Source organism: Macrobrachium nipponense, chromosome 41 (assembly GCF_015104395.2).
Source record: "Macrobrachium nipponense isolate FS-2020 chromosome 41, ASM1510439v2, whole genome shotgun sequence".
NCBI classification, from domain to species: domain Eukaryota; kingdom Metazoa; phylum Arthropoda; class Malacostraca; order Decapoda; family Palaemonidae; genus Macrobrachium; species Macrobrachium nipponense.
This window is the reverse complement of record NC_061102.1, coordinates 26,749,663-26,767,988: the sequence shown is the minus strand read 5'-3', so window position 1 is coordinate 26,767,988 and position 18,326 is coordinate 26,749,663. Positions and strand designations below refer to the sequence as shown.

Genomic DNA, 18,326 nt, shown 5'->3' with positions numbered 1-18,326 from the left:
ATACCCTGCTATGATTTGAATTAACGTAAAGTTATTGTAATTTGTGTATATTTTTCACATTAATGTAGTGATTATATAGTCTGGGTATGTTTTTGTACTGTAGTTTATTTTTGTACGAATGTATATAAAAATCGAGGAAAATTCTCAACAATAATGCCATTTTCCGTCAAAGAAATAACTGAACAAAGATTTATAAAATGGAATTTCCTAATTATAAATTTGGCAAAGCTTTTGAGCATTTACGACTATAATCACCTTTCACTTAGGGTGCAGATAATGCTGGTTATGCTAGGCCTATATCTGGAAAATGACACGTCCGAGAAGTCTCGGGAATAATTTTTCATTTGGCATTAACTAATTCAGGACACGCCTGAATCATCATTCGGATAATACTAGATTTATACAGTGTAACCTCTACATAAATGTGTTTATTCAATTGTATTTGTATAGGGGGCCTATACTCACTTCCGTTGGCAAGTATTAGGCCTACAGTATGCATGTTCGAGTGACTGGTTGGGAAAATAACATATTAACAAGTCTCTATTCTTGCATCAGATGTTGAGTTTAGTAACTTACAAAAACATCAGTAAATTACAAAACGCAAAGATAAATTCATTTCGCAATGCAGAAATCCTTATACAACATCATCAAAACAAAATATTGCAGAGACTGATCAACGCTAGTGTCTGATATCTGGAACCGTTTTTTTTTTTTAAGATTTTGTTTTTTACGGCACCCGGAAAGCACAAAAGCACAGTTATTAATTTTTTTACTGCACTGTATAGTTTATGCCTTCAGTATTTTTCTCTCAAATCAGAAATAGCTTTCTGGTCTTTAATATTAGTGCCTGAATATTGACTAACAATGATTGAAATACAGAGTTCGTGATGCGAGCTTCAGGAGGTCACGCAAAGGCATAACAGACGCACGAACTAAATTAAAATTGCTGGCAATAATTAACTACAACCAATATTAAAGGCAAGGGAAAAATATGTTTAATCAAAGAACTATCTGGAGAAGAATGTTACAACAACCGACAACAAAATATAACAAACCACGTCTGTAATAATAAGCATTTATTATGTAAAGGTTCCGCCATAATTGGTGAATTCCATTATGGCAATTAGCGAAAAGACAATTTCCTTCTCCGCAACTAATGAAAAAATAATTAAGCAGACGAGCGAGCGCCATTGATCATTTGAGAGGAGCCAGACAGCAACGCCAGTAAGACTTCCCAATGCTGTGATTACTGGACCTACTAGACCGAGTTCCAGTGAGTCTAGACCGTCCGAAACCTACAGATTCAATGTCCAAATTCGGGTCTGAGTCGATACCGTAAATCAGAAGTCCAGGTTTTCCATTTATGTTTCAATCAATCAATCAAAAGGACATTAACTTGAAGAAATTCTACCAAAATAATGAAACAGATTCTTGTAACTGAGGTTATAAATGAATCATCCATAATAAGTTCTTCAGACGTCAACAACTGGTCACTCGTAATGCAATGCAGGAGGTATTACTATTAGGTGGAAGTATTTAAAATGTTACATTCAATTGACAACCCATTATTTAGATTTGCATGATTGTATTGCTGTTAGTGATAACTTTTCATTTAAACTAATTTTTATGTGATCTCATTGCTTAACTCATAAAAAAACTGAATAAAAAAACGACTGAAGTTTTCACAGATAAACTCTTGTTAGACTGAAAAGCCATTAATAATCGACTCCAGGTACTAAGATTTGCAGATTTGTGTACATATGTAACGTAAAAATTATTATATGCTGATCAGAGGTCCCACAAATAACCACTGATATTATGAAACGCAAAACAATAACACACGGGCCTTTTGAACTGTTTGAGTTATTTACACCCAACAAATTAAATCAACGTTCTCAAAATTTAATTAATAACGGTACTAAACGTTTTCTGAGTTTCTCCTTCAAATACCATCTCCACCAGGTATAGGCCTACACACAGAGACGGTACTGTTAGGTCGATTTCAAATCCAAGTACAGAACCTGCATTCGACGGGAATATGTAAAGCTAAGTCGAGATCAATTCTTTTTGACCGCTGTGTGGACACATGAACTTCCACCCATCTTTAATAACAAAGGTATGTGGGTTCGAATCCTCTTCAAATGAAGAATTGTTCGCCTTGCTCATTCCTTTGTTATTTTTCCTCATTCAGACATACTTACACATCTTTTAAGTCAGCCATATGGATCAATATTACTCATAATATACTAAATGTACTCCCATTCATTCGTAGCCCTTAACATTTTCAAATGTCCCATCGGCAAGAAGTTTTGAATCTACACTAACACTTTCTACTCTTGTGTTATTTAGACCCGCATCTCTATTGACTTCATTCTACAACTCTTCAAAATACTCCACAATACAAGAGCGCATTCACACCTGTCAACATTTTGTATTCTCATTTTTATCTGTAAAACCTATATGCTTATCATTTTCCTCTCTGTATTTACTTCCTTCTAACGCAAATTTTTCATTATGAAGGAACTGCTTAGCTTTACTACTCAGTGTTCATTAATTCCTACATTTTTTCTTCTTATTTTGTTTATGCCTTTTCTCTCATTCTGCAGCTGCGCTTCAGGGGCCTTGTATTATCCTTTATCTCTCGCATTACGCCCACCATGAACTTTATCTATTCCATCGTCAAATAGTCCTATATCTGCTAGCACTCCATTCTTGAATGTTACTTGTTCCACTTGGATATCTTTCACCCATGCTCATTTTTTCCTTTAATCCACAATCTCTTGTCAAACTTTAGTATCCTACCAACATTCATAGCAAAATAATTCTCTCTCTCTCTCTCTCTCTCTCTCTCTCTCTCTCTCTCTCTCTCTCTCCACAACCATAACTATCTTCAATTTTCACTTCCGACTCTACAGCCTAAAGATCAGATGTAGGTTACACCTCCCGGAACTCGATCTTTGTTTCTCCATTACATGCATTGATTTCCCTTTTCACCTACTCTGTATTGAACACAGCCTTTAGACTTCTTCCTTTAAGAATTCTTTTCCTTATTCTTCTTCTCCCTGAAGATCTCTTTTTCTTATTCTTTTTCTTTTCAAAACATATCGTGCGGGCGGAAGACTGCTGATGTGAAATCAAGCGTTCCCAGCAATCAAGTCGAGGAACACTGGGTCGAGCCGACATTCCACTTACCCAGAGACATTTCAACAACTGACATTTGAACGAACACGCATTTCGCCCAAAGGAATATTCCGACGGCGTCGGAGGAGTTTTTCTTCATTTTTTTTTTTTTAAGTTGATGAAACAACGCTAACAAAAAATTCCATCTATTAAATAATTATATGCTCTTGACGGGTTTGAGTAAAAACTGAAACTAAAGAAGAAAGATGATTTTTTAAGTTTTAGACGTTAGATCCCCGTAGGGAATAGTGCCGTCAGTGCACCTCATGTGGTTCACTGTTATTACAGCGCCTCAGTGGCGTGATCGGTATGGTCTTTTTTCTCTGTTTACGCCAAAAATAATAATAATAATTATACATAAGACAAATAAATTTCACTGCCAAAAGAAGTTGAGACGATTTCTAGACTGCTAAAACTTACATTAGTAACACGTGTAAACATGTGACATTTAACTGGTTTGGACTGGGCTAATGGAATAAACTGGGGCAAAAAATGTTGCTTACGGAAGATACTTGAATCTGTATAAATCTGAAAACTCTTTATTGCATAAATACGTAAGACAAAAATGAACAGAGAGGAAACTTGCAATAACTAATACCAAAGTGATAGGAATTTTCATGTTGCTAAATGATATTTATACAATAAATACAATGAATATTTGATAACACATCCGGGGGAAGATCAATAAATGAAAATACCACCAAGAGTCGTTGTAGCGTTAAAGAGAGAGAGAGAGAGAGAGAGAGAGAGAGAGAGAGAGAGAGAGAGAGAGAGAGAGAATATCTCCCAATGGTTCTTAACCTTTTTATTGCCACGACCCCTCTAAGAATTGGTCCTTTCTTTCACGCCCCCCTTTCATCTATGAGTAATAAAATTCCCTCCAGATTTAAAGGAAAAAAAGAGAGCGGAGACAGAGAGAGAGAGAAGGGGTTTCAAGGGATAGGAAGGGAGGTCAATAATTACAAAACTTGGTCAGCCTAACGAGCCTAACTAAAGTAGTAGACTCTAGGAAAGTAACGTTATAAGGCGATATTTTTTTTTTTTTTTTTTCATACACTTCTGAATATCAGTTCCTCACTCTTGTTAAGAGAATAACGAATATAATGAGACAATTTTGTTTTCATTTTTCCTAGGGCTCGCGCCTCCCCTGCAAATTGCTGACGACCCCCTAGGGGGCCCTGCCCCCCCAGGTTAAGAACCACTGTGACCTAGACACTGTTATTCGCTTAATAATACCATGTTTTCCGCTACACACTCGGTTTCGCGCACGTAAACTGAATCTGTTTTACGTGTAGTTCTTCCGTCTACTTGATACAATAAGAGATACACATCCCTTGTTCTATACTCTTCAGCCATAAGAATATATATATATATATATATATATTTGTGTGTGTGTGTGTGTGTGTGATAATAGAGAAATCAATTTTAAAGACATCCTAAAAATGACTAACGATGTAAAAAACCCACCTAATGATAAAAATTCTAAATACAATTTGCAAGAGCTGCCTCCTGTCACTTCCAAAAAGTATTTTGTTAACATGATATACCCGTGAAAGCTAAAACAGCAACGCTGGCTCAAAAGTACGAGGGTTTAACCTCCAGCAGTGGAAAGTTCTGCCAAAATTTTTTAAGTTCTCAGCTTTTCACGTCATTGTAGTGAAATGTGCGAGCCGACCTTGGCTTCCCAGCTTTGCAGTTGCAAAAGTATTAGCTGGATCTAGCAATCTTTGGACGTATGGTTTAATCAAACTCAAAATCCTAACCTGTCAGTGATAGAGGTTATGGTCTGTAGGTATATTTAGGTTTGTGACGACACAGCTGAAATGTTGAATGGGGAAGCACCAAGCTCTACGAGCAGTAAATACGGACACACCATCTGAAGGGCTGGATAGTTCGAATGTTATCACACAGAAAAAAGAGTATGCCTAGCTATAGTAGATTCACATCAACCGTGCATTTGATGCCTTGGCCAGTCCCTTACGACGCTCCTGATTGGCTGTTGATAAACCAATCATAGGGCTGGAAACTCTGTCTCTCAAGGGAGTTTTTACATAGGCAGGATGTATGTTCCACCTCTCCTGAGGGATGCTTTTGAAAGACGTATCCCTATGGAGATGTGGAACATACATCCTGCCTATGTGAACTCTTGAGAGAAACTGAGAGTTTCCAGCCCCGTGATTGGCTTATCAGCAGCCAATCAGGAGCGTCGTAAGGAACTGGCCCAGATATCAGATGCACCGGTGATGTGAATCTACTATAGGACCGAAGGGTCACAGGTACAAGGTACATAAAAGTGTTGCACTTCAAATCCCTTGAGCGATGACTCCTTAGAAAAGCTTACGTGACAAAGCGCCCGATTTCTTGATAATCATGATATTGAGGAAAACAAATCCACAGTTATGTAATGTACATATATCTAAATTTAAAACTTTAAAGAAAGTTTTAAATTCAAATATATGTACATTTACATAACTGTGGATTTGTTTCTCCATTTGAAGACTCGTGCTACTATGAGGATTTTTTAAATCGTGATAATTAATGATCTGTCAGCATTGTTGTAGAGGTAGATTATTTACTGAATAAACCTATGTGACAAAATATGAGTTTCCAAGGATTGTCTGGAAAGTGTGTCCATGCGTAAACATTCCATCATAACACTGAAAACTATGTAGCAACCTAGTAATATATATATATATATATATATATATATATATATATATATATATATATATATATATATATATATGTATGTATGTATGTATGTATGTATGTATGTATGTATATGTAATATTTCCTTACCTTTATTGCTGGGAGAAAGAGCATCATGGAGAAGAGAACACACGGCTGTCACCATCGACGGTTCGCGGCAAACCTGGAAAAGAAAGGGAGAGTGTCGTACTGTATAAAGTCTATCATGATGAATAAAAAATGACCGATAACGTAAAGATGTATGCGGGTAACCATCAGTATTTCTGGCAAAGAGAAGTATAATAACAATCTGTATCATGGAAAATAGAGAACACGCATTTCTTACAAACTGTTAATGGAACATTTTTTCAAAGGTCTGAAAAAAAAACAAGTAAAAAATGGAAGAAGTTTCTTCGGCGCAATCGAGTTCTGTCCAGAGTAAAATGCTGTATGAGCCGCGGCCCGTAAGTGGCCTGTCCTATATAGTTGCCAGATGCACGATCATGGCTAGCTTCAACCTTAAATTAAATAAAAACTACTGAGGCTAGAGGGCTGTACTTTGGTATGTTTGAAGCTTGGAGGGTGGATGGTCAACACACCAATTTGCAGCCCTCTACCCTCATTAGTTTTTGAGATCTGAGGGCGGACAGGAAAAGTGCCAAAGGACAGACAAAGCCATCTCAACAGTTTTCTTTCACAGAAAACTAAAAAAGCGGAGAGTAAAAGTAATGTATGCAGCTTAATCTATGAACGATGAAATTTTGTGCATATTCAAATACAGATTTTAAGGCTCGTCAGTAGTACCATCCAAATCCATCATTAAAACCTCCGGTTCCACTACCCACCCACCCGCTCTATCCAGCAGTTTGTCTGTACACAAGGAACGTTACTGCCACAAGAGTCAAAAGTCAAAATAATTACTGAAGAATTCAGCCACTAAAAGGATACTCAAGAGCCCACTGTTATATACTATTAAAAGCATCAATACTTTGTGATTTCTAAGCTGGTTAGCCTAGCAATAGGCAACGTCAGTCAAGTGATTCATTTGCACCAGCAGACATGCGCATTGCGCAGGGAGATAGCACCAAACGCGCTCGCGTTGTTCTCGAACAGAAAAATTCTGATTTCACAGAGATGCACCGCAGAGGAGTTCGTCTTCTTCATTCCATTCATGTAAAGCTTTCGGCTGATGCGGTTTTCACGCTCGTCGCTGCTGACGACCTTTGAAATATGAGTCCCCACCCCTTACAGTTAACGGATCAATCGATAACTTCCACCTCGTGCAATGAAGCTATCTAGGTCATGGCGATTTCTTACGTGATAGGCACAAGATGCCTTTCTATCGGGGTCAGACCGAGGAAGCTAAAACTAATTATCAAAAGCGGTTACTGACTCATATAACAGAGTTGTACACATCCCTGACGGAATCGGGAGTAGCAATTAAACCTGACATTTAGACCATTTTCAGTTTCTCACGGGTAGACTCGGCCACGCGCATAGGAACCATGCAAAGTAATGATACTATAGTAGATTCACATCAACCGTGCATTTGGTGTCTAGGCCAGTCCCTTACGACGCTCCTGATTGGCTGTTGATAAGCCAATCACAGGGCTGGAAACTCTCGGTCTCTCGAGAGAGTTCACATGGGTAGGATGTATGTTCCAACTCGAGGGATACTTTTGAAAGACGTATCCCTCAGGAGAGGTGGAACATAGATCATACTCCTGTGAACTCTCTCGAGAGACTGAGACTTTCCAACCCTGTGACTGGCTTATCAGCATCCAATCACGAGCGTCGTAAGGGACTGGCCTAGACACCAAATGCACGGTTGATGTGAGTCTACTATAGCATCCTCTAAGCATATAGGCCAACCTTAAGATTTCCTGTATAAGGGAGCTCTGTGAATGTAGGAGCAGACCGCGTTCAGAAAGGATATACAAGCATTTAAAATACTTAACACTCAAAAGTGACCTCAATAAGTACACTTCTGAAGTAATAAAAGGCGCAAGAATAGGAAAAACTCACTGATAAACCAGACAAAATCGATGCGCCATAACAGATGGTGATGCTCATCTGTATCTTCGTTTAGTTCCCAAGGATTAATTTTCGCTTACTCGGGGAGTAAGACTACAAATTCCTTTGTTGTTGTTGTTGTTGTTCTTCTTCTTCTTCCTCATGGGGGGGGGGGGGGGTTAGGAAAGGTCTGTGAAAGAGCCTAAATAGATTTGAAAAAGTTGTTTCGTGTTGAGTTAAAAATACATGAATTTTAGGATAGGATATTTATAATTTATTTATTTATTAAAATGAAAATAAAAAGTAAAAAAATAATGTGTATGGTAAACAGTACAGAAAAAACAATTATTTATAAACAATCAAGCGTATTTATTTATCAAATGAAAATGTAAAAAAATAATGTGCATGGTAAACAGTACAGAACAATTATTTGTAAAACAATAAAGCGTATTTATTTTAATTTTCATTGGTGAAACAAGATTTTAATTTTCATTGGTGAAACAAGATTTTAATTTTCATTGGTGAAACAAGATTTTTAATTTTCATTGGTGAAACAAGGCTCTATTTGACTATAGATTCTAACAAGTATTAATTTACGCTAAAATTTAGGAAAATAATGTTTACTACTTATACCTGACGGGAAAATCTAGCATGCGCCTGGAGTAAGTTGGAAGTCGGATCACGCCTTGCATGTATATATATATATATATATATATATATATATATATATATATATATATATATATATATATATATATATGTGTGTATATATATACTATATACATATATATATATATATACATACTATATATATATATATATATATATATATATATACATATATATATATATATATATATATATATATATATATATATATATATATATATATATATATATATATATATATATATATATATATATATATATATATATATATATATATATATATCATATATATATATATATATATATATATATATATATATATATATATATATATATATATATATATATATATATATATATATATATATATATATATATATATTATATATATATATATATATATGGATGTGTGTCATCGGCGTGTCCCTGTAAGGAGCATTATTTCCCAGGGACTTGTTTCACCCGGCGCCGGACTTCACGGACGATAAATATTTCGGTCATTGCTCTACCAGGTGTGTGACTGCATGCCATAAACGGTTGGCAGCCGCATGGCATGCATTACGCTTCACGGCTCTCAAGATCCCACGTGGAGATAATGAACTTTGGCGCCAGACATTAAGGAAGATATACGTATATCTCGAAAAACTTTTTTTTCCTTCATTATTTTGTCCTAGTGGCTGTTTTGCAAATGAAAGCTGTTTTTCCAGACTGGGTTTCTTCGAGATAAAAAAAAACATTCGTATAAATAAAACCAACAATAGTTTTAATATAAAAATACCTGTATTTTTTATGCATTTCTGTTAACGAATGGCATATGTATGGATATCCGTGGGTACATTTAAAACATGTGAGTACATATATATATTTATGCAAGGGGATGTCGAAATACGTTTTAAACATTTTGTAATAAAGAAATAAAACGAAGTTATAATCGATTAACAACCTTGATCAAACACCACTTGAAGAATATAGGTTAAACCTCAAATACATTACACACTTAGTCATATTTATTAGTTAATTAATCATTTATTCTTAAAGTGATCGTTGTCAAGGGAACAATCTGTGAAACATTGTAATCAGACTTTCAATGAAGTGAATCTATAAGCATCAAAGAAATATCTTAAGCTACGACGTGAAACAGGTGTGATCCCGACCCTAAGGATCCCTTACCATAAGGACGAAAAGGAGACGATGCCCTCTGACTTACCTCTATGAGATGAACCAGTTGCTCCAGAGTCTGCCTTTCAGGAGGGATAATCTTGGCTAAGGTGGAGAGGCGAACTTCAGCGTCTGAAAAGGAGCGAGAAAAGTCTCAGTCAAAATGAAGTAACCTTTGATTCCAAAAGGGAAACTCAGTGACCTTTGATTCCAAAGGGGAAACTCAAGTGACCTTTGATTCCAAAGGGGAAACTCAGTGACCTTTGATGCCAAAATGGGAAACTCGAGTGACCTTTGATGCCAAAGGGGAAACTCAGTAATCAATGTTTTCAAAAGGGAAACTCTAAATCCAAAACAACGCAGGAGATATAATTGTAACTCAAACAAATTGCACGAGGGGAAATACAGGGGAAGACGGGGAGCAATTTCCAGAAAATTAAGGGATTCTCAACCTTGGGTTCGCTCGAAGGTTTTACAAGAGGTTACTTACACGGCTGACGTAAACAGCTCTGAGAGAGAGAGAGGGAGAGTGAGAGAGCAAATTCTGCTTTTACTGACTAATCACAGACCACAAAGTCGGTCTAACAAATCGAAGCTTATACTTGGTAAGAAGGATATTGAGAATCCCTGCATCATCAAACTGGGTTTCTTTTTTTTCACACAAACTGTTAAAGGCCCCATACACTGAACGATTGTATGAACGATTGTCTGTATCGTTGTCTGAATGCGAAGGTGGGCGGAGCTTCGTGTCTGAACGATCTCGGCGGGAATCTGTCACGACCAGGTTGCTGGCTAGCGACTTAAGTCTGTCATACACAGGTCGTTCAATGTATGTGTTTGTCTGCCAATATAACGCTATCGCGCGCATCTCTTCTAGAGACAAAATCTTTGTTCAGACTGAAATCGGTGCGGAGATCGTGCATACTGTCTGAATAGTATGTGTGTGAGTGTGTGTCTCGATAACGACAATCGTTCATACAGTCGTTCATACAATCGTTGAGTGTATGGGGCCCTTTAAGGAACTGTCCACACTAGGAAACATTGCTTGCAAACAAGAAGAATTAGTTCCTCCGTTCCGAAGCTCGTTTGAAGATTCCATCCTTTGAAGACTGAAGCGGAGCCAGCCGACTTCGAATGACCCGATATATAGACGCGTTGAGCCAGGCCATCGCCATCTTGAATATTCAAGATGGCGGTGGCCAGGCCCTGTCAGACAACAACGGACCTATACAAGACGGAGACAAAGAGGTCCTAGATGATGACAACCTTGATGAGGAAGAACTAGAGGAAGAAGATTCTCGCTCAAACAACGAAGACGATTCCTTGGAAATGTTGGCTGACCTAAACAGTCAATGAAAGGACCGAACACCCAAAGGCCATCCTTGGTGGATACTTGCAACCGGGTGTGTCTTTATGAGATGGTCCTGTTATTCAAAGGAAAGTTGAGGAGGGCACAGCAAGAAAACGTCCGACTGAAAAGAAAGCTGGAAAATCAAGCCAGGCTTTCAAACAGGCGTGATCAGCTGGAGGAAGGGCCTGAAGAGAGATTGCTGGAAAAAATAGAAGAAGAGGCAGCCCCACATCCAGACCCAGGACACGAAAACACGATGGAACAACTGCCAAAGGAGAACGAGGAAGAAGATAATGAAATGGCAGGAAGCGAATTAGTACTGGAAACAAGCAGCATTGACCAGTCCCCTAATGAGAAACTGAAAACAATATTAACACTTTGCTTCCAGGACTTACCTTAACTTTCAATGGTCTAACAAAAATGTTCATACACGAAAAAGTCCCAAATACCGACAAACTGCCGGACATTGTGGACGATCGAGTGCGAACAGTTCTAAGGGGCATCGATGCAGCAGAGTCCATCTTCACAATCTGCGCAAATTTCGAAGAAACAACTATGCGGTAAAAAGTGTATATAAACAGTTTGCAAACGAAGTTTCCTAGTGTGGACAGGCCTTTATATTCTTTTCTGGATTCTTTTTAGAACAAAGCTGGGGATGACAAAAGGACACTCCCTTGTTACTTAGGGCTCACAAAGGCAGACGAGTACCTGGTATTACTACAGCAAAGTGTTCAGTGTAGTCACTCCAAGGGAAAAATGTCCCACAGACAGAAATGCAACTGCTCTCTGCATCGTTCACGATGAAGAGGAAAATAAAGACATACAGTAAATGATATTACTTGACTAGGAATGTTTTAAAATTAAATTATGTTAAATGACACTATTATAGCAAACATTACTTTTAATTAGGTTACTAGACACTTTATGTTATATCAAACATTACTTAGTAACATTTACCAAATATTCTGTTCATCAAAGCACTTCATTACTTAATGATAGATAACAAATATCTTACATTATTTATATATTACTAGTACTTTACTGGTAAAAAATAACACATTATTTATATATTACCAGTACTTTATCGGTAAAAAATAACACATTATTTATATATTACTAGTACTTTACTGGTAAAAAATAACACATTATTTATATATTACTAGTACATTATTGGTAAAAAAATAACAATAACAAGTATATCCACAGAATTTCGAACCCATTCACGAGTCAAGCCCAAATATCTTCACCCAGATGAGAAACAGCACAGAAATAAACAAGGACACCTTCCCTGCCAACAAGAGATTGCGATGAATCAACTCTGCTAGTGGCGTCTGGCATCACCGTCTCGTTGCCAAGATCCACACTCAAGAATAACATTTTTTTTTTATTCATTTATTTAAGCAAACGGTCTGATACTTCCTTGTCATTTTTTCCAAATCTTCTTGTTCGAGAGGTAGGAAATCGACACTAAGAGACAACAGGGCGAAAGAATATGTCACTCGCGAAAGGACGAAATGAGAGAGAGAGAGAGAGAGAGAGAGAGAGAGAGAGAGAGAGAGAGAGAGAGAGAGAGAGAGAGATAATAAAAAAGTCGACGCTTTGTGATCACGAAAGGGGGAAAGTTTCACTAACAAAATCAACAAACAGTTTGCCAAAATACCCGTGACATCCGCAAAACAGACGACCACGAAATGAATAATAATATCTGACGAGCGCTGACTGACTGTCTCACGTCGAGCTAAATTGCTGCTGCTTCTGCTCTTACGTCACGGGGCATGCGGATGCCAAAGGTACGGGCATCATATCAATACCTGCAATACACGGTGAAGAGAATGCACCAACTCTTAGAGTATAAATCCAGCACGATCGACAGAGGATCCGTTACAGATACCGCAAAATCTTACTTTGAATTTAAACATTAATATAGAATAGCAACCGTGATAAGTGAAAGGACAAATACGCCTGCAAGAATGGTTAGAAGAAGAAGCATATTCGTTTGTGGAATGCAAATGAGTAGAAAAGTACGAGTAGGTCTACAAGAATGGTTAGAAGAAGCACACTCGTTTATGGAATGCAAATGAGTAGAAAACCACATGCAGATGAGTAGAAAAGTACGAGTAGGTCTACAAGAATGGTTAGAAGAAGCACACTCGTTTATGGATTGCAAATGAGTAGTAAACCACAAATAGGCTTACACGAATGGTTAGAAGAAGACGCACACGTGTTTATGGAATGCAAATAAGTATAAAAGCAAAAATAGCCAAATAGGCCAACAAGAAGGGTTAAAAGAAGCCCAGTCATTATGGAATGCAAATAAGTATAAAAGCACAAATAGGCCTAAAAGAGGTTAGAAGAAGAAGCACATTCATTTATGGAATGCAAATGAGTAGAATTGCAAAAGTTGCAAAGAACCGTTAAGCAGGAAAGGAACAGTGAACCAAATACTTCTTAAATGAATGAAAAGCGAACGATAACTTCTCGAGTTGGTCAGGTAGAAGGACCTAGGGTGCAAAGAAATGTCTGTCTTGGCACGGCTGGCAAATGGGACGATAAGAATTCGGGTAAGTTCCGAGGATTCAGACGTAAACACGACAAGGCCGCTTATCCGATTCTCAAAACGGATTTAATAGCCTCAAGAACCAAACATATGAACATGAAAAGATATTTTTATCCATTCTGCGAACCGTATTTAACAATTGAGAACCAAACATGTAAACACAACAAGGTTGCTTATCCGATTTGCGAACCGCATTTAATAGCCTCAAGAACCAAACATATGAACATGAAAAGGTCTTTTTTATCTATTCTGCGAACCGTATTTAACAACTAAGAACCAACCTTGTAAACACGAAAAGGTCGGTTATCCGTTTTGCGAACCGTATTTAATAGCCTCAAGAATCATATAAATACGAAACGGTCGTTTGTCCATTTTGCGAACCAGATTTAATGGCAGCAAGAAATTGACAAATACAGATAGGCTACAATGTCTTACAAAATGGTATCAGTGATGAAAAATATATATTCCAATATTCGAGAGAAATAAGAAGAGCGAGTCCAAACCAAAGGAAACCAAACAGAAAAAAACTTCCAAACCAAAGGAAACCAATCGGGAAAAAAACCTTCCAAACCAAAGGAAACCAAACGGAAAATAAATTCCAAACCAAAGGAACCCAATTGGGGAAAAACTTCCAAACAAAGGAAACCAACTGGAAAAACCTTCCATACCAAAGGAAACCAAACGGGAAAAAAAACTTCCAAGTCAAAGGAAACCAATCTGGAAAAACTTCCAAACCAAAGGAAACCAAACGGAAAAAAAACTTCCAAACCAAAGGAAACCAATCGGGAAAAAACCTTCCAAACCAAAGGAAACCAATCGGAAAAAACTTCCAAACCAAAGGAAACCAATCGGGAAAAAAACTTCCAAAACAAAGGAAACCAATCGGGGAAAAAACTTCCAAACCAAAGGAAACCAATTGGAAAAAAAAACTTCCAAACCAAAGGAAACCAAATGGAAAAAACTTCCAAACCAAAGGAAACCAAACGAAAAAAAAACTTCCAAGTTCAAGGAAATCAATCTGGAAAAAACTTCCAAACCAAAGGGAAACCAAATGGAAAAAATCTTCCAAAACCCAAAGGAAACCAATCGCGAAAAAAACACCTTCCAAACCAAAGGAAACCAATCAGGAAAAAAACCTTCCAAACCAAAGGAAACCAAACAGGAAAAAAACTTCCAAGTCAAAGGAAACCAATCGGAAAAAAACTTCCAAACCAAAGGAAACCAAATGGAAAAAAACTTCCAAACCAAAGGAAACCAATCGGGAAAAAACTTCCAAACCAAAGGAAACCAAACGGAAAAAAAATTCCAAACCAAAGGAAACCAATCGGGAAAAAAACTTCCAAACCAAAGGAAACCAAACGGAAAAAAAAACTTTCAAACCAAAGGAAACCAATCAGGAAAAAACTTCCAAACCAAAGGAAACCAATTGGGAAAAAACTTCCAAACCAAAGGAAACCAATCAGGAAAAAACCTTCCAAACCAAAGGAAACCAATTGGGAAAAAACTTCCAAACCAAAGAAACCAACAAATCGGGAAAAAAAACTTCCAAACCAAAGGAAACCAAGAGGGAAAAAAAACAACCTTCCTAACCAAAGGAAACCAATCGGAGAAAAAAACTTCCAAACCAAACGGAAACCAAGAGGGAAAAAAACTTCCTAACCAAAGGAAACCAACCAATCGGGAAAAAAACGAAAAAAAACTTCCAAACCAAAGGAAACCCAAGAGGGAAAAAAACTTCCAAACCAAAGGAAACCAAGAGGGAAAAACATCCAAACCAAAGGAAACCTAAAGGGAAAAAACCTTTCCAAACCAAAGGAAACCAATTGGGGAAAAAAAAACACTCCAAACCAAAGAAAACCAATCGGGAAAAAAAACCTTCCAAACCAAAGGAAACCAATCGGGAAAAAAAACTTCCAAACCAAAGGAAACCAATCGGGAAAAAAACTTCCAAACCAAAGGAAACCAATCGGGGAAAAAAACTTCCAAACCAAAGGAAGCCAATCGAAAAATACTTCCAAACCAAAGGAAACCAATCGGGAAAAAACCTTCCAAACCAAAGGAAACCAATTGGGAAAAAAAACTTCCAAACCAAAGGAAACCAATCGAAAAAAACCTTCCAAACCAAAGGAAACCAATCAGAAAAAAACTTCCAAACCAAAGGAAACCAATCGAAAAAACCTTCCAAACCAAAGGAAACCAATCAGGAAAAAAACTTCCAAACCAAAGGAAACCAATCAGGAAAAAACCTTCCAAACCAAAGGAAACCAATCAGGAAAAAAACTTCCAAACCAAAGGAAACCAATCGAAAAAAAACTATGTTTTGATTCTAATACAAGTTTCTGTTACAGGATAAGGAATAGTCATTTAACGCATTCCGTTGCATGACAACTGAAACCAAAATTAAATGGGAAACGCACCAAAGAAGCATTTTCTCTATAGACCAACTCTCTTTAGGGCGAGAGGGGAAGAGAGAGAGATACCTAATCGTTCTGCGTGGTTGAGAGGCTGTCTGTCCTGCTAACTGTGTCAGGTTGCCTATCTCAGGTGACATATTTAGCTGGTTAACGGGGCAGCTGACCAACCAACTCGCGTTCTCGACGGGAGGTGTGACCTCTTTTCATAGCGAGTGTTCCTTAGGTGACTTACACTAAAGGGAAGATCAAATCACTATGTTTTCTCTACTATATATATCTTTCCTTTATTTATTCCTTTATTTATTAGAAGTTTAATTTCTATCTAACTACATTCCTTTCTTTCTGTTAAGATTTCTGAAATTTATCATTTTGACGGTTTGAACTACGTAACCTTCATCTTCAGCAGTCGTGTTAAAGAAGAAGTAAACTTTACATATTACTGATTATATATATATATATATATATAATATCATATATATATATATATATATATATATATATTATATATATATATATATATATATATATATACTAGAATTACATATAATGACACACACAAGCATTTATATATATATATATATATATATATATATATATATATATATATATATATATATATATATATATATATATATATATATGCCATCTTCCGTATGAAATATCTCACGGGACAGCTAATAAACGAACTTCTCGACCCAGGCTGCAATCCAGGGCAGTCAACTAACTGACAAGTAGTACATAATCACAGCTCAGGTCAAGAAAGGAACTAAGAAGGGTTTAAAAAAAAAAACTTGACATACGATTTAACGTCAACAGCCACAAGTAGTGAAAACCAGGAACAACAAAAAAGAGAGAGAGAGAAAAAAACAGTCTACTAGGCAAGGGGATGAATGAATCAATAAAGAGCAGACTTCTCTTCGTCCTCCTCCACAGAGAGAGAGAGAGAGAGAGAGAGAGAGAGAGAGAGAGAGAGAGAGAGAAACTGGGCCAACGCCAAAATGCTCGTAGTAGTAGCCTCAGTAGAGCTCTCATCTGCGAGTCCTCAAGAAACGCGAATTAAACGCCCGATAAAAAAAAAAATCGTATCAAATTACACAGAAAAAAAAGCAGCTTAAATAACGTCTCGACGACACTAATTCCCTCTTAATAACTTCTTGAATGAGCTTTATCCGTGAGTTAGGGTTACGTGAGATCGAGGAGGGCATTTGCAAAACGAATAACAACTCCTGAACACACAGAGCGAAGGAGCCAGTGACATATGCAGTCATCCCGTGACTGAGAGCTTGAAGGATTATGCTTTCCTCACATTTAATAAAGTCACGATCAAGCAGAAGATTAAATTGAACTCAATGAAAGGGACTTAAAACGATAAAAAAAACTAGCAGAATATTACAATAAATTGAACTCAAGAAAAAGGACTTAAAGTGGAGAGAAGTGAAGATAAAATATGGGTTAAACAATAAATTAAATTCTAAAGTTCTCATAAGGACAAATAACGAATTGTTTTTATAGTATTTCAAATGTACACTCGCAAGGACAAATATTGTAGCAACTGTTAAACAGTTTCAAGTTCCCGGGTAATACGAAATCTCATGATGTCAAAATCATTAAGCTTTTACGATTACAGACACCCACACATATATATGTATGTATGTATATATATATATATATATATATATATATATATATATCTATATATAAGTATTATAATATATATATATACATACATACATACATACATTCTCTGATGAATCGTGGATGAATCCTTGAACAGAAAACATCCACACATCTGCGTCAGGGCCCCTTACACATGCAACGATATTCAACTCCATCTCTAAGGTACTCTTGTTATTCCTGTATGCGCGCGCGCGCTCGTTGTGCGCGTATAAACGCTCAACTACGAATAAAAAATGCATCAACCATTGGCAAATTGTTTTGTTGAGGGGAAGACGATAGCAATCAACTGCAGTTCAGCGATAGCTTTTGTTTGTATGGTGTTTTTACGTTGCATGGAACCAGTGGTTATTCAGCAACGGGACCAACGGCTTTACGTGACTTCCGAACCACGTCGAGAGTGAACTTCTATCACCTGAAATACACATCTCTCACTCCTCAATGGAATGGCCGAGAATAGAACCCGCGATCTCCGAGGTGGAAAGCAAACACCATATCAACCACGCCACTGAGGCGTGGTCAAAACAAAAATATCAACACAAAGACAAAGAGGAAAATCAATTAAAAATCGAGTGAGCGTCACTAGAGCAGCCCTTATACTAAACATGAAATAGCTCAGAGT

At 37.1% G+C, this 18,326-nt stretch overlaps 1 protein-coding gene across 2 annotated transcripts in view; it reads right to left on the bottom strand.

The window, feature by feature from the left end:
• LOC135212630 (cytosolic carboxypeptidase 1-like) overlaps window positions 1–18,326 on the bottom strand; it is a 207,378-nt gene that overhangs the window by 121,724 nt on the left and 67,328 nt on the right. For both annotated transcript variants that reach the window (XM_064246222.1, XM_064246221.1), the window contains exons 3-5: window positions 11,768–11,845; window positions 9,758–9,840; window positions 5,980–6,052 (exon numbers count right to left, since the gene is read on the bottom strand). In XM_064246222.1, the coding sequence (XP_064102292.1) occupies window positions 5,980–6,052; window positions 9,758–9,840; window positions 11,768–11,845 (234 nt within the window). The remainder of the gene's footprint in view (window positions 1–5,979; window positions 6,053–9,757; window positions 9,841–11,767; window positions 11,846–18,326) is intronic.